This window comes from Zootoca vivipara, chromosome 5 (genome assembly GCF_963506605.1).
Source record: "Zootoca vivipara chromosome 5, rZooViv1.1, whole genome shotgun sequence".
Classification (NCBI taxonomy): domain Eukaryota; kingdom Metazoa; phylum Chordata; class Lepidosauria; order Squamata; family Lacertidae; genus Zootoca; species Zootoca vivipara.
Genome location: NC_083280.1, coordinates 72,832,830 through 72,856,169, shown reverse-complemented (window position 1 = coordinate 72,856,169; position 23,340 = coordinate 72,832,830). Strand labels below are relative to the sequence as shown.

Sequence of the window (23,340 nt, the reverse complement as noted above, 5' to 3'; positions counted from 1 at the left end):
ATAGGATTACTGCATCCCTGATTTGCACAAATCACATCAGTCATCTGCCCATGAAGGTGCTGGTATGACTGATACTGCCATATCATCTCAGCCAGGCCTGGCATTGGCACATGGCATCCTCAGATAGTGGCTGCAGGTCCCACCACTGGTTTCTGTCCAGAGAAGGGGGGAAATTCTATTATGCGAGCATAAATCCTTGCACTGGTAGATTGAGTTGCTTAGCACTACTTTGGATACAACCCACTGTTCTTCACCTTAGTACCTACAAAATAAGTAGTAGTAGTAGTAGTAGAGTGGAGAAAGCAGATTTAGTATCCTTTCATGTCAACCCTACTTATACTCACTAACTAATCACAAAAGCATTGAGGGCCAACATTTCTAATACATTTTACAGGAAATTGTTAACAGTTTCCTAGCAACCACTGTAACAGATGTGAAGCTTTGTTGCTGCTGAGTTTTAAGAACAACCCCCCCCCTCCAGTTTATGTTATCCACTAGAAGTGGAGGAAGCAACTATTATATTATACTCCATGTTATACAGCATAAGGAGGAATCTGCTATTTTATGCCCCATGAAGACCCAACATGAGAGCATCCAGCACTCAGAAAAAGGCCTTGTGGGGCATTTTTGCTTGCATATAAAACATGTGCACAGGTACACAAGAGGTGCTAAGTTGCACCTGCATAATTTGGGTTCTAAAACGTTCAGGAAACTTCCACGAGTAGAAGAAGCTCCTCACTTTATGCCTTCACCCTCCATGACTTGGAAGGGTCATTGGGGGGGGGGAGCTTAGTGTACATGTCCCCATTCTCTTAGCTTGCATGTAGTTTTACGTGTAAGCCAGGGGTGTGGAAGCTCCAGTCTGCAGGCATTTTTAGGCCTAGCAAGGTCCCCAGTTGGGCCTGTGAGGCTGTTTCCCCATAATTATGCCCACCTGCCTCACACCTGATGTCGTATGTGATATCAAGTGTGGCATGATGTCAGGTGTGGGGCAGGTAGAATCATGTGTGCAGGAGTTGAAGCCACCTCCTTCAGGTTCGCTGGAATGGCTGCACTATTGAGTTCCCCATGAGGAACACAGCTGAAACTTGCAGAAGGTAGGGCTTGAGGTCACTGATACCAACTTGATATAAGTGATGTCAGTCCTACTGGACTGGCCCTGCCCACCTCTCAAAGTGGCCTGCCATCAATAGGGGAGCCCAGAATATGCTCCACTGACCAGAGCCAGTTCCCCATATCTGATGTAAGCAGGGTATAACTAGGGCACCTCCTGCTTAAATCTCTAGGTCATTGATAGATTATGGGTGCTGGTATGGAAAGGGAGCTAGTTTCAGGCTTGTCAGTGAGAGACAATACATTCAGGTAGATCGTTGGTGCAAGTAAGCATGGCATTTGGTTATGTTAGACACCACTTATTCAGGAAGGAGAGGTGTAGGCACATAAGCACAGGACAGGGTCCCACTCTCCTTTCATGTTGTGTTCAGAAAAGTAACATCTGACCATGTCCTGAGATACAGAGGGTAGCAGAGATGGTGGAATGAAGGAAGTTCACAGTGAAATAGTCAACAAAATATAGGGATATATATGTTCAAAACATCTAATAATCAAGGATTTCAAAAGCCCTTTCATCTTTGGTGTATACTTTGAAAAACATTAAATGTAATAATCCACAAAGCTATATCTGTTTCTGAATTGCCACATTTTGGGAACTGGGACACCACAGGAAAAGACGTTTATATACTGTGCCGTCTCCTTACATTGCATTTCAATTTATCATAGTGTCACAAATAAAGGTGATTTTTGGGTCATTTACAAAAATGGTTTGCTGCTCTATCATATCAGGGCCTCCCCCCCCCCCCCGATGAGAGCTACTGGAGTTAAATGGATCTTATGAAAGGTGCAATTATCCCAGTTTTCATATAAATTATACAGAAATTTATATAATCATTTTCATTTTTGATGATGTTGAAACAAATGGTGGCTTTCTCTTTGACAATGATTATTTCAATCCTTTAGGGATTTAGTATGTTGGCCTCAGGGAGACTAAAATACTTTGGTTATTTTAGTTTTAGCAGTTTTGGTTCCCTAACTATATATTGTACAACTATATGACAGCATCAACCAAATGGAATATGCATTTGATCATTGAAGTCATTGTGCCAGCTGGTAGAGTTCTGTCAAAACATCACCTGGGAAAAACGGGGGGGGGGGGAGCAGGAGAGAAAACATTTCACAAACTCTATACATGTTTTACATTTTTTTAAATTTCCCCTCCTATGAGATATTAAACTTCATCACACTGCAAGATACCTTAGTTGTTCATTATTAGGTGGTTAAAACTTCAATTTTCTTCAGGTTTATATATTTTTCATTGTTAAGCAGGACTAGTGGGTTTTAAGGAAGGAAGGTAAAACAGTAAAGTGTTGGATGAATCAGAAAGCCTCCTCCAAAAAACAGAGAGCTATGAAAGAAGCAGGAGAAGTACAAGGTTTTCTTTCTGCTCCTGAAGTCCAACACACCCTGCAGCTGTATCAGTTTCCCTCACTTGAACAGCTGGTCCAATTATACATTATCCTTGTAGTGCTGATTATTTTAAGATTTTCTGAAGGCCACCCATTGACTTTAATTAAGCCAGTATTTCATAACATGAGCAAAAATCTAGTCTTATTAACTATCCCACTAGAAATAATGTGAGAGTTGCTGCACTGCAGTTCTTAAGAGTGTGAACAGTAACATCCCATAATCAAGTCCACAACCACAAATAAGGATGTTCTAAGATTTCATTCTTTGCAATATGAATTTTTCTGCATCATGGAGTGAAAATAGACTGATCCGTTCCTCCTTAACCATGAAGTCCCTAGGTGACATTATTAGACAACCTCTTTTCAAGCTGCCTCAGCCCCTTTCTGAAACCTGGGGGACAACAAAGGTTGTTTTTAATGTATAATGTGTGTGAAGTGCTGTGAACATTGCAAAGCTTTGAACAAATACTAATTTATTTATTTTGTATTAAACATGGCACATTGTGATACTATTTTGTTTTCCTAATATTGTGTTCAAAATAGTGAGATTCCAGATAAAATATATTAAATAATGGGTGAGTGATCAAAATTAAAGCACGCTTAAAAACAGAAGAAATTGTGTTAAAAGATATGATGGCAATGACTGAAAAGTGGGTTTAAAAAGTCATAGGCTGCTTTATCGTGTACAAATGAATATAACATAATGTAATGTAATGTAAAATGAGAACATCAACTATTACTTTACTTGTAGGATTAGAGAAGTGAAAAAATAACTACACAGAACAAGCAGCCTCTTGGTGTAGGAAACTTGTGCAGTGAACGGAATAATAATTTCAGTTTATTTCTCTTCCTCTAAATTCACTCATGATTTGAACGGGATGGATTTTCTTCTTAGCCGACCCTTTCCTGACAGCTGCATAGATTTCCTCTGGCTTCTCTCTCTTAATCAAAGGCTTCTTTTCCGGAGCCTTCATCCGCCACATCACCACAGGGTGTCGTGGGCCAGCAGGACTTTGAATTCTGATAATCTTCGTAGAGGCGATATAGGACATCTTCACTGTCTGCACGACGGCATTCATCAAGTTCTTGGCAGCCTGAATTAGTGAAGTCACGCTGTCCAACTGTAATCAGAAACACAACTGTTACAGCCTCGGAAATCAAGCTAGCTGTAATCAAAAACAAACATTTAAAATGAAGGTGATCTTTGCTTCCATTTGTGCATTCCATGTAAGGAATAACCAACATGAATGCAGAAGGGTCAAAAGTTATTTGCAATGTTGGATAAATAGAAGCTTGAGGTGAGGACAGAGTTACTTTAACCATGGGCATTTTTTTGCATTTGTAAAGCATTACATCTGGTCTTTTCTTACTGGAAACCTAGAGACAGCACAATTTAAAAAACCAACCCAAGAACAATACAGTAGAGTCACTAAATCACAGTCTTAAATATATTTTTGGCTATAATGTGGCTTAGAAATGATGTTACACATCTTTTAACCCCCTCATCTTTTGTGATTTCAGAGGTCTGCAAATTTGATTAAGAAGGTTTATATTGAAAAAATATTAACTGCTTGATCAAAATGTTCTCAAAGCGATGCATACATAATAGAAATAGATAGATGATAGATAGATAGATAGATAGATAGATAGATAGATAGATAGAAAGAAAGAACTTGGCTAAAATCAAATATATCTATAAAACCATCAGAATTAAAAGCAAATATTAAAATCAACCAAACCTTTAAGACATATGTAGGTAATGGAACTATGTGTCTGGATTATTATGTCATTCTAATGAGGAGTAGGACAACTGTGCCATGTCTCCAAAGCATGGAGAAAAAGAAACCAATGGATAAAAAAGTTTTTAGAAACAACTTGAAAGTACACATTATATTTTAATATTCATATGAATGGTGTATGTACACATATTGCTTTCGTTCTCTGTGGAGGAAACACAGTTATCCAGAACATTCAGGAAAACTGATGCCAGTTTCTAAATAAAATCTTCTTACATCCCAAGTTTTTTCTCTAACATTTTCTCACTCCTAATTCTGCTTTGGGACTTTGAAGCAGGCTTCTAACTCTGTCTCTGCAGCTGGGTTGGAATTATGCAACATATTGGTCCCATCCTCATACAACAGCTATGTTGGGACACATGCAGCCCTATCAGATAGTTTGGTACTACCCCCAGCCATCTGTCCTGGGGGGCGGTATCTGCAATACTTGCTGTTTATTGGACTGAGCTATGCATATGCAGTCCTGCTCAATATGTACACACAAATTGAATTACAGCCTCAGACTTGGCCAAATCTATCTTAAAGATAGGTGGTCATTCCAATATTTACAGTAAACAAGTTTTATTTATTTCTGCAAATAGGCCACTTGGCATTGTTTCCTGTGGGCTTTCCAGAGGCATCTGTTGGGACACTGGGTGGAACAGGATGCTGCCCTAAGATTTGGCCGGATCCTGCAGGCATCTTCTTCATTCTTCCTCATACTAGTACTTTCCCTGTTTCTTTTTCCACAGTAAACTTTTTAAAGTCAGTGTTGATGTAGCAAATAAGATTTAACAACAAAGGAGTTCAACTTTGCTGCTTTGTAATAGAAAGCAACAAGCTCTAATTGCTCAACACTGCAATGAGTCTTGCCTTTCTAGTTTTGCTGCTAGTTTTGTATTATTTATTTATAACATTATTTATAGCCTGCCTTTGGGAGCATAGCCCATTCAAGACAACTCACTATGTCATAAAAGCATAATACATAACACAAGCTTTTAAAAAAACGAATAAAGGAGCAGTATAGTATTAACAAAAACATATGCCAGTTAAACAACAGAAAATTCCTGTAGATGTATTGTGCCACTGTTTAAATACACCTAAGTTGGGGGAGGAATTCTGGAACTCTAGAAGAGCAAAAGATTTTTAGGCAGATGATTTCCAACATGGACAGCATAGCATTTGAACTGTGTCGTATTTCATTTTTGTGTATGAGCCTCTTGGTGAATGTTAAAATTCTTCAGCATTTCTTTCCATGTGCTGTGAATTCCACTTCCAGCTTAAGCTGCCTTTGCTGTTGTCATTTTGTACTGGAAAATTGGCAAGGGATAAATTTACTGTAATTCATATCAATAACCTGAATGAATAACTTTTAAGCTTCGAAGAGTCACTGTGCTCATATTTAATTATAAGGTTGACAATTTCAATTTAGAAATGCAGCTCCTTTCTGAATAATTTTAAAGAATACTGTGTTCTGGGGTTTCTGCCCACCTCTTGAAGATCCATCTGATTATTCTGAACAGGTTTTGAAGTTTGGCTTTTATAACTTCCAAACAGAATTTGTTTCAAAAACTACTGCGGAATTAAGTGATAAGAATTTGTACTGCATCATGAGAATGTGATCAGAATGAATTTTGTAGTGCTCAGGAAGCTGCATTTGGGTTTTTTTCTTGTGATATGCACAACAGCAGTGACCAATCATTTTTATGCCTCTCACTGAGTTAAAAGAATAAGAGAGGTCCGCTATAATGCTTGCTCTATCTAGTACATATGGCACCGTACAGGCCCTGGCACCACTGGAGAGGCTAGGGGAGTGTGGACTCATTTGTTCTTTGCCATTGCCAACCCTATTTCTTCCACCCACACATAACCCAAACTCCAGTTGCCCATGCCATTTCTGCCACAGGATGACTGCCTGTATGTCAGTATGTATCAGTGTTAGAGGGCATGTGTTTGTCTTGTGTGGAGTGAGAAAAATAAATAAAATTTGGACAATTGAGAGCTAAACATATGACTTCCCCCAAAGAAGGGAATTGTTTTAAGGGTTCTGGGATTTGTAGCTTTGTGAGGGGTAAACTGCAGTTCCCATGTTTCTTTGGAGGAAGCCACTTTAAATGTATGGTGCTTACGCAGCTCTAGTGTGTGTAATGGCTGGTGTGTAGGGAAGGCTAGGACTGGGAAGGCTCAGGTTTTAAACCCCCATTGGACATGACCTTATAATAGCTATCACCTTTCAGTTTAACCTACTCAGACCGCATGAAGTACAGTGGAACCTCGGTTTATGAACACCTCGGTTTATGAATTTTCAGTTTATGAACACCGCGGACCCATCTGGAACGGATTAATTCACTTTCCATTACTTTTAATGGGAAAGTTCGCTTCAGTTTATGAACGCTTCAGTTTATGAACAGACTTCCGGAACCAATTACACCCATGTTTCAGTTTATGAACGCTTCAGTTTAAGTACTTCGCGGACCCGTCTGGAACGGATTAATCCACTTTCCATTACTTTCAATGGAAAAGTTCGCTTCAGTTTATGAACGGTTACTCCGCGGACCGTCTGGAACGGATTAATCCACTTTCCATTACTTTCAATGGGAAAGTTCGCTTCAGTTTATGAACAGACTTCCGGAACCAATTGTGTTCATAAACCGAGGTACCACTGTACTTATTGGTGGACACCAACCCCTTGGTTTCACGCGATGTGGCCATCTACATTTTACAGGCCCTGAAACTCAGGGCCACCTTTTTGGCTGACTTGCCCAGCCCTAGTCCTATGTAAATTCCTGTTATACTCACAGTTGACACGCCTTGCTTTGCCTTTTACCTTACCAGTCGCACTCAGCTGGTTTTTACATTTAATGTTATAATTGTATTTGTTGTATTCTATGTTGTTGTGCGACAGTTGCCTGTTTGATCTTTTACATGTGCTATGGCTATATGGGTAATGCAATAAACTTTGGATTGATTGAACCTACTCAGAGAGTAATGGAAAGGAGAAAACCATGCAAGCTAATTCCAAAGATGAAGACAATTTACTCCAGTGAGCATTCTTTTAACTTGGCATTATTGGCAGCGTTGTAATGATTGCCTTTTACTATTCTGTTTTGTTGTTGTTTTGTATATTTATGACTTTGCATTTTATTATTTTGGGTTGTTGCGTAAGGAGCCACCTTGACTACACTTTGGGGTAGAAAGAGGATTCCAAACAAACAATACTTCACTAATTTCCAGTACTAAAATTCTACGTCGACTGGTATCTGCATTCTTCACCTTCAAAAAGCACTATTTTTAAAACAAATCACATAATCACACCCACCCCCAGGTCAGGCTGCAGAGGGAAATGAACATGAATTGTAGTAGATTTGTGGTTCAGTCACAGTCCTTTAGTCCTTGCACATTACAGCAAGCATAGTTTATAGTTTTACCCACAGCCTGTTCCATACATATCTGAGTAACGTTCTGCAGGGAATCTAATATCACTGGGATACCTTTTGTCTTTCTCTACTATTCTCTACAGCCTCTTCAAGGCCTCATGCCATCATAACCAGAGAAAACTGGTGAAATGAGAATCCACATAAACACAAAATAGACAAATATTTCTTTACAGCACCCTGAAGTTCATCTTTCAAGGATGCTTCTTAGATGACATTTTGCCATCAGCATCCTCTTCCTGAGAAAAAAATGTATGTACCTTGTATCAGGCATACTCTCATATAAATCACCGCTTTCCCCCTTCCAAATATACACAGTCAGGAAATTATCAAGCCCCCTTTCATATGCAAAATAAATTTGAGAGTGGGGCAGAGATGCTATCATGGGTGTAGCCAAGGAGGCACAGGGGGGCAGCTGCCCCTCTGATCAATTAAGACAATAGAAATACTTAACTAACAGACTAAACACATCACTTCTGGGCCCCCCACAAAAGTCCTGCCCCCCCACAACCTGGCTCCGCTCATGGATGCTATGCTAGTTTCCTGGCAGATGTGTTGCTGTTGCTTACTGGGAGAGAGGTGGGGAAGAGGTAGGGCTATTGGGTATTTTGGCATGTTGTTGGAGTACCAGATTGGCCTGTGTGTTTCCACCGAGTCAAGCTCCCTGACATTTCCCATTAAGTAACAGCGGCCCACCTGCCAGGAAGCAAACATAGGGGTTATCCCCCACCTAGTGAACTGTTTCTGCCAATCCATGTGCATGCTGGCTCTTATGAAGGCAAATCCCTGCCCTCAGGTGAAATGCCATAGGGTTTTGATCCAGACCAGATTTTGCTGCAAACTCCCTAGCCCCTGCCACTGTTATCCCTCCCCTCCCCTGCCCTTCCCCAGCTCCATGCAAATTTGAAGCATTGTGACAGTGTAGGAAGGGGAATAGGTAGAGGGGTGTGACTTGTGAGCATTGTGAGCGAAGGAAGAGTTGGAGCAGAGGTTGACCTTGGCCTGTCATTGCAGGGGCATCTCCAAATGGAGAGATTCCTGCCCTCCCCACTCCTTTCCAAGATGCGTTTGCATCCCTGCTTTAGACCAATTTTCTTTTCTGTGCTTAATGTGAGAATTGTTTTGCTGCCAAGGGCTGCACTTTATATCAATATGTCTTCTCCAAGCTGCCATCCTAGAGGAAAAAGAGAGTGTAAGAAAATAGGGGGAAATGCAGGTTAAACTGCAATCATTTCTTCTTTGATCCTTAGACTGACAGGAAGAGCTTGATATGTCATTCCTATGCCCCCCCTCCAACTGAAATCCAGTCACCTCTGAAGTATTTCAATATTTACAGCCAAATAATTTAAACCATAGTCTGGTCATGGAAATCAGAATCAGATTCAAAGTGTACAAACAAGAAGACTAATGAATGTTCTTCAATTCCATCTACATTTTGCCTTCCATGCCATTACTGCAGCTGCTGAATATCTGTAGCAGATTCTGGCAGAGAAGGGAAACTGGAAGAGAAAAGGGCAGGCCATAAGGAATACAATTTAAGCAGAAGGTCAACACGTAACTGAGTTTGGCAAAAGCTATACATAGTTAGAATTGGCCAGAAATCAAGTATCTGTACATCAAAAGCAGCAGTGAAAAAGGAACAGTGGGTAGTTTCTCCCGAACCATCCAAAATCTGTTTCAGGCAAGCCAAACAATTAAAGCTTCTGAGGAACAAAGACAATGGAATGTGTAGCTTTCTAAGGCAGTGCCTGCCCATCACCACCTCTGCCCACTACTCATGCCATATAGCCTTATGTTGGACCAGCAGCTCCGTGCATCCTGAATAAAGTGGGGCTGGGGGTGGGCAGAGATGAGAAAAAGATAAGTTGGGGAGTGTGGGGAGGAAGGTCTCCCTCCTCTGAGAGAAAAAGGACTGAGAAAGTTTTATGGAAATGACAAAGTCAGATAAAATGTTATTGTTGTCTACATAAACTGTGAAAAGAAATGAAAGGGATAAGAGAGGAAAGCTGTTTTAAGAGGAAGAAGTGAATGCAAAAGGACCAGGGGGAAAGGGATGAAAATAAACGGCATGGGGTGGGATAAGGTTCAGCTGAGGAATGGCCCTAACTGGTGTACCAGCCAAAGCTGGTTGAAGGCATTGCTGGCCACTATTAACAAAGATGAACCCAGGAGCGAGCAGCCCCAGGTTTCAGATAATGGTTCCAGGGGACATAATTCTTATGCCTATGTAGATACTATGCATTAGCTTGGTGTGAAAAAAAGATGTCAGTCTAAGAGCATACATAGTTAGAGAGCAGATTGCAGGGGAGAACTCTTGGGATATGTGTGTGTATGGTTGTGTACTGTAGAAGGTCAGGAGGAGAAGGTGGAAAATTCACAATCAAGGGCGTACCCACCACGGGGCAAGTTAGGGCAGCTGCCCTACTCTAGAAGCAGGGCTGGTGGGCAGAGGCGGAGCACAGCCCGGCGGAGCGCGAGTTCGCCATTCCCGCCGCACCGCACCCTCCCTCCAGCTCCCCGGCGCGCCCTCAGGCAAGGCCAAGCACGGCGGGGAACCAGGGAGCGCGGCGCGGTGGGCGGGAACGCCGAACTCGCGCTCCGCTGGGCTGGGCTTCGCCTCCGCCCACCAGCCCTGCTTCTAGGGAGGGGCACAGCCCGGCGGAGCGCGAGTTCGCCGTTCCCGCCCACTTTGTGGCCCCTCCCCTTCCGTGCCTTGGCTCCTCCCCTTGCCCCCCCTAGTTTTGATCCTGGGTACGCCCATGTTCACAATATAAAAAAGGACTTGCCTAAAGTGAAATAGTTTTCTTTCTTCTTGCCTGCTGCATTGATTTTCTGTCAGATGCTCTCTTCTATTTAGCAGTTCATTTGTCATTATGCCAGTAGGTGGTATTTAGGATGATTATGAAAAGCAGGATGTGTTATCAGTTTTCTGTTTACAGCATTATAAGAACTTTATTAGAAGAACCTGTAGGGTTGTTTGGTTGTGACTGATGTCTTATTCTCAACTTATCCTTGCCAGGGCTTCTTCCACCTTCCTGTGGCTGACCCCAAACAGCTCTTGCCCATGTTAGCAATCTATGGTCGAGGATCCAGATATGAGCTGTTTGGCAGAGGTACAGACTCTCATGAGAGGTGGTGGACTCTCCATGCTTGGAGATTTTGAAGCAGAGGTTGGATGGCCATCTGTCATGTATGATCTAGTTGAGATCCCTACATTGCAGAAGGTTAGCTAGATGACCCTAGGGACCCCTTTCAATTCTACATTTCTATTACTCCGCATGTATGGATCACCAGCAAGGACTTTTCCTCTGCAATCACAAGAAAGTGAGCACATTTGATTGCACACTTTAGTAAACCATTTTTTTACCCATGCAAAAGCTTGGAGAGCAGTGAGTAAGCAGAAAGCATTGCAGTTGTTTTTACGAAGGCTGTTTCTATTTACAGCTTTAATAAGTCATACTGCATGAGAAGCAATATCCCACATCCCCCCAAAAATCCCACCATATTGTTTTGCAAAAATCTGAATTACTGCTACTGCATTCCTATTGCAGTTCAAGTCTCTTTGCTATGTTTGTTAAAGCTATTTGCATATTGCCATGGAACATACCTAAATGATAAGCTCGCAAACTTTATAATGTAAAGGTAAAGGACTCCTGGACGGTTAAGTCCAGCCAAACAGGCCGAGGGAGTCAGCGTTCGTCCACAGCTTTCTGGTTTATGTGGCCAATATGACCAAACGCTTCTGGCGCAACAGGACACCGTGATGCTTCCATTTACTTTCCCGTCACAGTGGTACCTATTTATCTACTTGCACTAGTATGCTTTCGAATTGCTAGGTTGGCAGAAGCTGGGATAGAGCAATGGGAGCTCACCCCGTCACACAGATTCAAACCACTGACCTTCCAGCTGGCAAGCCCAAGAGGCCCAGTGGTTTAGACCACAGCACCACCCGTGCTTCCTAATTTTATACTTCATCTTGTGTAGCGCAACTCAAACTATTAACAGTGGCAGGAGAAGAGTGGTCAGTCTTTCACTATGGTAGCTCAGCAATTGGTTCTATGAATGTTGATTCTGCCACTTTACCAACAGGTTTGTTTTCTCCTATGCATTTCCCATGAAACATATTCACAGTGTTTATTGTTATAAGAATGAAGGGAACCCCTGGAGGAAAGTCTCATTTTTGTATTCTCAGTCACTGGGACAATTCATCTTTCTCACATATTTCCTGGAGTGCATTGATATTCCTCGTAATGAAAAAGATGCTTATTTAAGAGTAGGTGTGATTGCAAGAAAGGAGTAAAGAATTATATAATAATGCCACATTTAAATAAATAGAATTGGATCGTGTACATAAGGAATATTTAACTAAAATTGAATCTAAACATGCTGGTTTTTTTAATACCAATCCTACACTTTTGCAGTAGCATGTTTGCCCATAACTCTGGCATAGCAACCATATAGTACCAGCATTGTTCTTGATTTTGCTCTAGTACAGCAACATATGCATCCCACTTTCCCCCATTATGTTTCCTATGTGAGTAATCCCAAGTCTACCTGCTATTTTAAGTAATTATTTGGTAATGCAGCATGTCTTGAAATTGGTGCACTACACTAATAATGCTGCTCATTTTGAGGGGGAGTGGGGGAATAGTAAACATCAAATGTATTCCTCCCCCCCCTCCCCCAGATCTAGCATGAAAGATCTTTATGCTGATGCAACAAATACAATGTATATTAGAATATTCACGTGTATGTATGTATTCCTTCCAAATGAGGGCTAAACTGCCGCACCCACAAGAGACTAAAATATTTTTCTCATGGATCTGACATTTTGTCTGATTATAGTGCAGGTTGTACCAGAAGATAATGGTATAATGAAACGACCTCAGGACAATTTGCACTTACTGCTGACATGATGAGTTCTCCACCTAAATTCTGAATTTCAGCTTTAACTTGACTGCAGATTTTGAGCTGGTGGGAATACAGTTTGATCTGTTCTAGATAAGCCAGTAAGTCCTGCTTACATGATGGGTCTTGACACTAAAAAGAAAGGGAAAAAAATATTTCATTTTGCTAACATTTTTTTTTTTTTGGAATACAGGTGAATCCAAATACGTATTTTGCGTGAGCCCAGGAGACCGCATACATATAGTAGTATTTTTTTAATATAAAAAAATGTTTTACTTGAAAAGCAGACATCCATGCTACAAACTCCCAACATTTTAAACAATGGTTCTCTAAATATCTCACTTCTCCAGCACTACCTATAAGGTGTAAAGGGTTATGATAAAGTGGCTGCCACTGACATTTAGCATTAGTCCAAACTTCTCTGCGTCCATGCATCCATTGCTAAAATTAATACTGACACAGCTGACCTTCCTCAGTCCATGTAGTAATGAATATTTTTTATGTGGGCATTCTCAGGCACACCTGTTGATAATTTTTACTGTGCACAAAAATACATGGGAGTGGTTCCTTTTAAATAACTAGAATGCATTGCTCAATATTATTTCCGCGCAGTGTGATGAATGAAGACAAGCATTCCAATCCAGCATTTGGCATGTGTTACTTTAAGATAAGCATATGGAATTGCACAGAGGAAACATGCAAGCTTGTATAAACTTCCAAATTAATTTGGGCTACTGGGAATGGAGTTTGTAACTGGCTGGTGTGTGTGTGTGTGTGTGTGTGTGTTGCATGGAGTGTGTGAAATTCTGTGCATATTTTTGCCTTCCTGTATACTGGCAATGCATGTTTGCAACACTTATTTAATTTCTGCATCACTTGTAGTTGAGATTCCTGCTTTGCGGGGGGTTGGACTAGAAGACCCTCAGCGTTCCTTCCAGCTCTACAATTGTCTACAGTGATTCTAAGCACCCTGAAGTTAAGCTTTCACAATACAACAAAGCATATATAGCAACACACTTACAACAGTCTGTTTTGATATCACGCAGAATGGACCTTCTCATAAGATGGTATATGCAGATTGCCCTCTTTTGCACAACATAGTGATTGGTTGGATAGGTAGCTAATAGATACGCTTTTTCCACAACATGGAGTGATATAATAGTGCCACACTATCTCTCCCCAACCCCCTCTCTCAGTTCTATGTATTGCTATTTAAAAGTAAGCCCCACTGTGTTCAGCTGGACTTACTCTAAAGTAACATAACATAACCGGTGTGTGTGTGTGTTGATATAGATATAATTGTTTATGTATTCTGATCCTCTTCAAAAGCAAAGGGAGCGCTCTAAGCAGTATAATGCAGATTGAAATCAATGTTGTGTGTCATATGACCATTAGACACTACCAGTTGTCGTATTAGCTATTGTATGGTTACCATGATATTTCCCGTAGGAACAAGAATTCCTTTCATTCTAATGAGTGTCTGTCATCCAAATTAGCCATTTCATTTCTCACAATAAAAAGTAATGATCAAGTGGAGCTGAAATGGGCAGATTCACTGAAAACAATGGTAGACTATTCATTGATTTCAATGGGTAAAGCCATTTTGCAGAATAGCTGGGGAGGGGGTTAGTTAATATAATTCCATAATTCAAAATGCTGTAAACTGCCTCAAGTATACATTATTTGGGTTTTGCTTTACTTCCATTTCATCACTTTCCAAGGACATAAAATTACTTTGCTGCTGTACTGATTCTAGTAATGGCTAGTGCTACAGATCATGGCCATAATCCAGTACGGATCAAAGTACACTTAAGCCTATTAAAAATGAAATGTGCTGGATTGTCGCCCCTGATACTGCTTTCAGTGGGTTCTCATCAAATGGTGCATACGTTGAAACTGTGTTTAAGCAATTTGAAATAACACCCGGACGACTGTGCTTATTGTAATTATACAACTGTGATTTTTGTCTCAGTTATTTTATCATCGGCTAGTACCCTTTAATGGTAGTTTGGTGATATGCAACAAAATGGAATATAAATGAAAAAATAAATATCTTAATTACAGTTTGCTTTAAGTCTTTGGCTCCCACAGCACAGTGATGGTAGCATAAAGTGTATTGTTATGGCTGCTGGGTGAGCCTCCTTTGCTAAATTGATTACTTGCCCATAGTCAAAGATGATTTTTTTGGTGTTTCCTCCTGAATGGGGCAATTTACTTGCAGGCTGGAGTCTGGGATCAGACTGAGACTATAAGGCAGTTGGCAGTTCTGAATTTGGGCAAAGTACCTGAGCCCCTTCAGTTTTGCAGGTAGCTTGTTGCCAGTGCAAACAAAACTATCCTCTTAATAGTGGGGAATAATATTTCTGCAATTTAAACAAATGAACTCTTAGCAGATTTATTTTTAGAGTTTATGAGTACGGGTTGCTGACATATTTTAAACCTGCAATGAAAATGGGTTGTAACCTGAATGAATGTGGCCACTTGTATTGCATTGTGTCATATTTCTTTAACCAGAAATAAGAAGTAATTTTGTTTTTCTTGTAGATTTTCAAAATGGCCCTTGCTAAAGTGAATAATCTATATGATGTAGTTAATGTTAAGCCACAACACATATTTTTTCCCCAGAGGCAAAAATCTTAAAGCCTAATTCAAATGGTTTCACAGTTCTCTATTTTGATGATATGAGATTGTATGCAGCTTGAGTAAAAGTCATTCATTTGAAACTGCTCTACTTTATGAACTGGAAAAGGTCAAAGAGATGCAACAATGAGTCTTCATTACACAGTGATTGCTTATTTCAGCTGCTCTCTCGCTTTAGAAGCTACATGGGGAAAAGAAAAGAAGGATTTGTTTTTCTTACTTGCATGTAATTTGGGATACTGAAAAATCTCTCTTACATTATGGCCAAGCTGCTGATTGAGAAAGGAGTGTCAAGATAATAGAATCGTGCTCTGTGATGTATTGTGATGTATTCTAATGATGTATTCTAATGAACGGACATTATTGGTTGTGACAAGAAGACCTGTGAATGACTCTGTTATTCCCAGTTTAGGGAACCAGAGCGGGGAGAAATTATGAGAAAGGTATGTTCCATCTTGCCGACGTGGGGATTCAGGGCACAGTCCAACAATCGCTGTGTTCCTTCATCTCAGGTCGGGGACAGAGGGTGGCGCTAGGGAGGGAGTTGTCACCGCGGCACCCCTTGGTGTGTGGAGCCCCGCAAGGCGCAATCCTTTCCCCAATGCTTTTTAATATCTTTATGCGCCCCCTTGCCCAGATTGTTCGGAGTTTTGGGCTGGGTTGTCATCAATATGCTGATGACACCCAGATCTATCTGTTGATGGACGGCTGCCCTGCCTCGGCCCCGGACACACTCACCAGGTGCTTGGAAGCTGTGGCTGGATGGCTACGTGGGAGCCGACTGAAGCTAAATCCTTCGAAGACAGAGGTCCTCTGGCTAGGTCGGGGCGACATGGGTTTGGGGGGCCAACTCCCATCTTTTGCAGGGGCTCAATTGGTACCAGCGCCTTCTGTCAAGAGTTTGGGTGTAACCTTTGACGCCTCCCTTTCCATGGAGGCGCAGGTTGCATCCACAGCAGAGGTGGCATTTTTCCATCTCCGCCGCATCAAGCAGTTGGTCCCTTACCTCTCTCGCCCCGATCTGGCCACAGTGATCCATGTGACGATCACCTCCAGGCTTGACTATTGTAACTCGCTCTACGCAGGGTTGCCCTTAAAGCTGACCCAGAAACTCCAGCGGGTGCAGAATGCCGCGGCGAGGCTCCTTACAGGGTCCCAGCCGCGGGATCACATTCATCCAGTGCTTTACCAGCTGCACTGGCTCCCGGTGGAGTACAGGATCAGGTTTAAGGTGCTGGTTTTGACCTTTAAAGCCCTATGCGACTTGGGACCCTCGTACCTACGGGACCGCCTCTCCTGGTATGCCCCCCGGAGGACCTTAAGGTCCACAAATAATAATATTCTGGAGATCCCGAGTCATAAGATGGCTAGATTGGCCTCTACTAGACCCAGGGACTTTTCAGTACTGGCCCCAACCTGGTGGAACGCTCTTTCCCAGGAGACCAGGGCCCTGCGGGATTTGTCATCTTTCCACAGGGCCTGCAAGACAGAGCTGTTCCGCCTGGCCTTTGGGTTAGACTCAGCCTGACCCCTGTGTTTTCCTCCCTCATGGCTTGGATTTATGCCCTACTTGAAATGAGGCTGCACTTTAAATTTTAATACTGTATTTTAATCTGTATTTTAATTAATTGTTTTTATGTTTTATTGTAATTCTGTTGGTGTCAGCCGCCCTGAGCCCGGTTTTTGACTGGGGAGGGTGGGGTATAAATTATTATTATTATTATTATTATTATTATTATTATTATTATTATTATTATAGAACAATCAAACAATCCAGGCCCCAATGGCTGGGGCTGTGTGCACATTTCGAGGTGAGATAATTGCAGTAGTTCCTATCAGCTATTAAGAGGCAAGGGGAGATCTAAGTCTAGCTTCTTGAACCCTCATCTGAATAGCCAATTTATGCTACTTTCAGTTTTCTCAAAGGCTACATGCACCAGCTGTAATAGTTGCACCAGGGAGCAAACTGCACATGCAGTACCCATTGGCACACATTTGCTGGGCAGATACTTGCACAAGGTGAGGACGGAGAAATGCTTGGAAAACAGTACATCAGAAAACTATGGACCATACTAAGCATGTCATAGAACAGGGGTCCCCAGACTACGGCCCGGGGGCCGGATGCGGCCCAATTAGCCTGCCAATCCGGCCCGCGATGACCCTCGCCGCCCGCTCTTACGGCGCGCAGCGCGGCAGCGCTCTTCCGGGTTGGGAAAAAAGCGCCGAAAATCCTTTGTGCGCATGCGTATGGGCCTCTCCCGACCCGGAAGAAGTCATTTCTGGTGCACTTCCGGGTCGGGGGAGGCCCACGCGCATGCGCACAACGGATTTTCGGCGCTTCCCCCACCCTGGAAGCGCGTCGCCACGCCAGTAAGCACTCCCCCGCCCGCCGGCCCGCACAGACGCGCGCTCCCCCACCCTCCGGCCCGCTGCGCGGTCGGCGCGGTGGGAACCGGCCCAAACGCCGGTAAATCTGGGGACCCCTGTCATAGAATCATAGAGTTGGAAGAGACCACAAGGGTCATCCAGTCCAACCCCCTGCCAAGGAGGAAACACCATCAAAGCATTCCTGACAGATGGCTGTCAAGCCTCCGCTTAGAGACCTCCAAAGAAGGAAACTCCACCACACTCCTTGGCAGCAAATTCCACTGTCAAACAGCTCTTACTGTCAGGAAGTTCTTCCTAATGTTTAGGTGGAAGTTTCTTTCTTGTAGTTTGAATCCATTGCTCCGTGTCCGCTTCTCTGGAGCAGTAGAAAACAATCTTTCTCCCTCCTCCATATGACATCCTTTCATATATTTGAACATGGCCATCATATCACCCCTTAACCTTCTCTTCTCCCGGCTAAACATACCCAGCTCCCTAAGCCGTTCCTCATAAGGCATCGTTTCCAGGCCTTTGACCATTTTGGTTGCCCTCCTCTGGACACGTTCCAGTTTGTCAGTATCCTTCTTGAACTGTGGTGCTCAGAACTGGACACAGTATTCCAGGTGAGGTCTGACCAGAGCAGAATACAGTGGTACTATTACTTCCCTTGATCTAGATGCTATACTCCTATTGATGCAGCCCAGAATTGCATTGGCTTTTTTAGATGCTTCATCACACTGCTGACTCATGTCAAGTTTGTGGTCTACCAAGACTCCTAGATCCTTTTCACATGTACTGCTCTCAAGCCAGGTGTCACCCATCCTGTATTTGTGTCTTTCATTTTTTCTGCCCAAGTGTAGTACCTTACATTTCTCCTTGTTAAAATACATCTTGTTTGCTTTGGCCTAGTTGTCTAATCTGTTAAGGTCATTTTGAAGTGTGATCCTGTCCTCTGGGGTGTTAGCCACCGCTCCCAATTTGGTGTCTTCTGCAAACCTGCTCAGGATGCCCTCAAACCCATCATCCAAGTCATTGATAAAGATGTTGAATAAGACTGGGTCCAAGACAGAACCCTGTGGCACCCCACTAGTCACTACTCTCCAGGATGAGGAGGAGCCATGGATGAGCACCCTTTGGGTTCGGTCAGTAAGCCAGTTACAAATCCACTGAATGGTAGCATTGTCTAGCCCGCATTTAACCAGCTTCTTTACAAGAATATCATGGGGCACCTTGTCAAAGGCCTTGCTGAAATCAAGATAGGCTATATCCACAGCGTTCCCTTCATCTACCAGGCTTGTAATGTCCCTGCTTGCCTGTAAAGCATAGGAATGCTGCTTTGCATATATCAAAATAAGCTTGTGGAAGAGAGGAAGGATAGCTACTTCCTTCCCCTGGTTGGCTGCTTTAAGCTGTTCTCCCTTAGCCTGGTTAACTTTCAGTATCAGCAGAGGTGGTGGCTTTATTCATGTCCTGAGCTTGATATAAATGGGGAAGTGCAGGTTCATTAAACACACAAGGTACACTGGGGCATCTAGCTTTACTTATCTACAATATTTGAATTAGGAGAGGCCCTGTAACCCCTGGACAAGTGCCTGGACTTGATGGTAGGCTAGACTCTGAATCCTGGCAAAGTGGAGGCACTGTGGGTGCGTGGATTCCACGTATGGATATTTGGTTAATTGGCTGCTTTGGGGGGGAGTTGTACTCCTGAAAGAGCAGGTACATGGTATGGAGGTGCCCCTGATCCATCTTTGTTGCTAGAGGCCTAGGTGACCTCAGTAGCTGTGAGTATCTTCTACCAGCTTTTGACTGGTCAGAAAATTAAAGCCATTGGGATAGCCTGACCACAGACATCCATGTGCTTGTAACCTAAAGGCTGGATTACTGACATGTGGGGCTGCCCTTAATGTTGGTCCAGAAGGTGCAAACTGCAACTGCTTGACTTCTTGTCTGAGCAAAGTACTGCCAAGACATCACACCACTGTTGACAGAATTGTATTGTTTCCTAATTAGCTACCAGACTAGGTTCAGGGTGCTGGTTTTGGTGTATAAAGCCTCATACAACTTGGGAGCAGGATACCTGAAAGATGGGTTCACCCCTTTATACCCAGTTGTGGTACCTACTATTTGAAATTCCCTCCCCTTCAATATTAGACAGGTGCTATCTGTCATCATTTTGGAGCCTACTCTTTCTATTTCAACAAGCCTTTTAAACTGAGATATTTCCCAGTCTGCATCTGCATTGGAATGGTTTTCAAGAAGTTTTTATTGTTCTGTGGCTCGTATTTTGCCTCCATAAGCTCTTTTGGTAGGAAGGGTGGTATATAAATAGCATTAAATATATACTATACTATACTATACTATACTATACTATACTATACTAAACACAAATTTAACACGGATTTTACTGTCCAATGAGGCCATTGATCCATAAAATGAAATCAATAAAACAGTACAAAATGAAAATGTGATTTTTTTTTCTTACCTGGGCTGATGATAGTCATTGTTTGGATGGGGGCTCAGGGTCCTCTTCCACATTGGAGTGCTTCCATGGCTGCAGCCCAGTCGCGGACGCTCCGACGCCTTCTGGGAGGCCGGGCCTTTGCTCCGGGCCTCCGCGAAGCCATGGGAGCGCTTCCCTGGCTGCAGCCCAGTTGCGGATGCTCCGATGCCTCACGGGAGGCCGGGCCTTCGCTCTGGGCCTCCGTGGAGGCATTGGAGCGCTCCCATGGCTCCGTGGAGGCCAGGCCTTTGCCCCGGGCCTTCGCGGAGCCATGGGAGCGCTTCCACAGCTGCAACCCAGTCACGGACACTCCAGTGCCTTCGCGGAGGCCGGGCCTTCACTCCGGTGCCTCCGTGGAGGCCAGGCCTTCACGGAGCCATGGGAGCGCCTCTGCAGCTGCTGCCCAGTCTTCAGGCCTTTGCAGAGGCCTCCGTACGCCTCTGACACCTCGGGTTACTTCCGGGTTACAGTCGTTCGTAAACCGAAAATTCATAAACCGAGGTGTTCGTAAACTGAGGTTCCACTCACTATGCTATGCTCTACTCTACTCTACTGTACTATGGTACCTCTGTTTTCAAATGTCTCCGTTGGCTAATGTTTCAGAACTTGAACACTGTAAAGCCGGAAGTAAATGCTTTGGTTTTTGAACATGCCTTGGAAGTCAGACAGGAAAAGCGGCTTCCGCTGAGTGCAAGACCCTGAAGCCTAGCTGTTGGCTATTGAGTTTTGGTTTTCAAACGTTTCAGAACTCGAATTGTCTTCCGGAATAGATTACGTTCGAAAACCGAGGTACTGCTACTGAGTGAACTGGTGGCAGCGCAATTGTAAAGTTTAGTTTATACTAAACCAGTATCCTTGATATGTAGCCTTTTATTTTTAGACTAGCTGGACTGCATCTGAAAAGTGAACAAATTCTTATTCCTGATATAAGAGAAAATAAATTAATGTGTCATATCTTCTGTTTTAATTTAACTGCACATAAATTCCAATGTACAGCTTATAATAATTTAATTTAATTGAAAAAGTAGGGTGATAGGTAACATCTCAATGAAACAATGGAAAATTTTATGAAAGGAGTGACAGGGTTTTAAAGTCATTTGACCAAGACAGTTCATTGACAAATATTGATGTGGCTTATGTACTCCTGGTCTAATAGCTTACTATGCAACGGTTTGCCAACTGTGATAATTCTTAGGTGTTTTTCTGACACAGAAACTAGACTTTTGAAGAAGGGAGCCACAAATACAAAGAATATAAAGGTATGAAGCATGGTAGCAGTTGTATTCATCAACTACTGTGTTAACTACTGTGTTCAAGTTATTATACATACCTGATTAGAAATTAGTCTTGCAAGCATATCCATTCTTGATCCTGACTCTGAGATCATTTTTGCTGCATTAATAACATCTGATGTATTCTTCAGTGGGCCTCTACCCCTTAAAAAAAGAAAGGCAATAAATATAATGAATTAAGTATGCACTGTATTGCAATTAGTGATGTTAAATTCTTGAGAATAATATTTTGGACAATATTCTTGAGAATATTCTCGATTAATGAAAATATTGGAGAATTTTCATTTAAAATAGGAGAATACTTATTTTAATGCATTGAAAATTAATTGATATACATGTTTATTCATGAGTAAACTTGTTCAGATGGCAACCAAAAACTGTACAGATACTTTTATTCAATGGGGCAATGCAGTGAATTCACATTCTTTGATTTTTTTCACCAAACCTGAAATTGAAAATTCAATGTGAATGACTCACGTTAATCACTAAGCCTGCTACTAACCGTATATTTACCATCAGCTTTGAATTCTAATTATGTTGTGTATGTATGAAATGTAGCTTTAAAGTAAAAGGAATATAAAAAAACCCCTCAGGTCCGCTACATAGCTGCCAAGTTTTCCCTTTTCTTGCGAGGAAGCCTATTCAGCATAAGGGAAAATGCCTTAAAAAAAGGGATAACTTGGCAGCTATGGTCCGCTACATGAGTATGTTCTTTAATAAGCATCTATACATGCTACAGTATTTTCGGTGCAACACTAATAAAAATCAATAAAAAGTGGGAGGAATCTATAAAACTTTCTTACTGGTCAGCACTGTTGACATACTGTATAGGGAAACTTATTGTTTAGTAAAGGAAACAGTGAAATTATATAAGCACAAGCCTACTTGTCACTTGCAAGTATCAAATTAAAAAGTAAAACATGTTTTATAGTTAATGTTAGCCCATTCTAGGGTGATAGCACCAGTAATTGCCATGTTAAGGTTTGGTATAATGAAACTCAGTAGTTTAATCATATTTTATTCTTCCATTAGAACATGTACATGTTATAGGACAAGAATACAACTGGCATGTTAAGGTTTGATACAGTAAATTCAGTAATAGGTTATCTTGTGCTTCTAATAGTTCTAACACCTAATAACTGTTTTGGTGACTAAAACACAGCTTGATAAACAAAACTATATGCATACATATAAAAAAGAAGCCATTAACATTAAATATATTATCATTACATATTACATTTCAGAACTGCCAATGGTGAATGACACAATGCCCAGTAATGTAACTAGATCAAAAAATAATTATTCATAACTTACACTGGCAATATCACAACTTGACTTCTTATTTACTAGATTTTTCTAGATGGTTCTTACATTAGAATTTACAGTTTGTGGAGAATATTCTCCGGAGAATTTTCAAGGAGAGAATATTCTCATTCTCCAGAATATTCTTCGGAGAATATTCTCACCTCACATCCCTAACTGCAGTACTGGAGTTAATTACACAACAGTTGTCTGAGAATTAAAGGCAAACCTTCTTCCTGGATTTTAAAAAAAAAAATCCTTTACTGCAGCTGTATCCAAACTGTTTAATTGTTTTCTTGAATTGATAGCCATCCAATCCTTTCCAATCAAAAGGTGGTTGTTTTACTTTAAAATATCGTAAACTGCTTCCAGAAGTCACACCGGCACAATTCCTACCTTAGCATATATGCTACCAGTACCATCAAAGCCCCTTCCCGTGAGGATTAAAACTGTCATCAAGACTGCTTTCTGGGGCAGTAATAGTGTGACAAGAGGTGCCCTGTCTTCCTGGCCGGCACGTTGTCACCTTTTCTTCACCTGGATCTGATCTGGAGGAAAGAGTGCTTTGCGGGAGATGTGTGCGCTCTGAGCCACTCT

At 42.0% G+C, this 23,340-nt stretch overlaps 1 protein-coding gene across 1 annotated transcript in view; it reads right to left on the bottom strand.

The window, feature by feature from the left end:
* Positions 1 to 2,937: 2,937 nt before the first annotated feature.
* The window catches only part of CTNNA3 (catenin alpha 3), a 550,231-nt gene continuing 529,828 nt past the window's right edge, over positions 2,938 to 23,340 (bottom strand). Inside the window, exons 16-18 of the mRNA XM_035137674.2 lie at positions 21,480 to 21,585; positions 12,637 to 12,771; positions 2,938 to 3,643 (exon numbers count right to left, since the gene is read on the bottom strand). Of these exons, the coding sequence (XP_034993565.2) occupies positions 3,356 to 3,643; positions 12,637 to 12,771; positions 21,480 to 21,585 (529 nt within the window). The 3' untranslated portion in view covers positions 2,938 to 3,355. The remainder of the gene's footprint in view (positions 3,644 to 12,636; positions 12,772 to 21,479; positions 21,586 to 23,340) is intronic.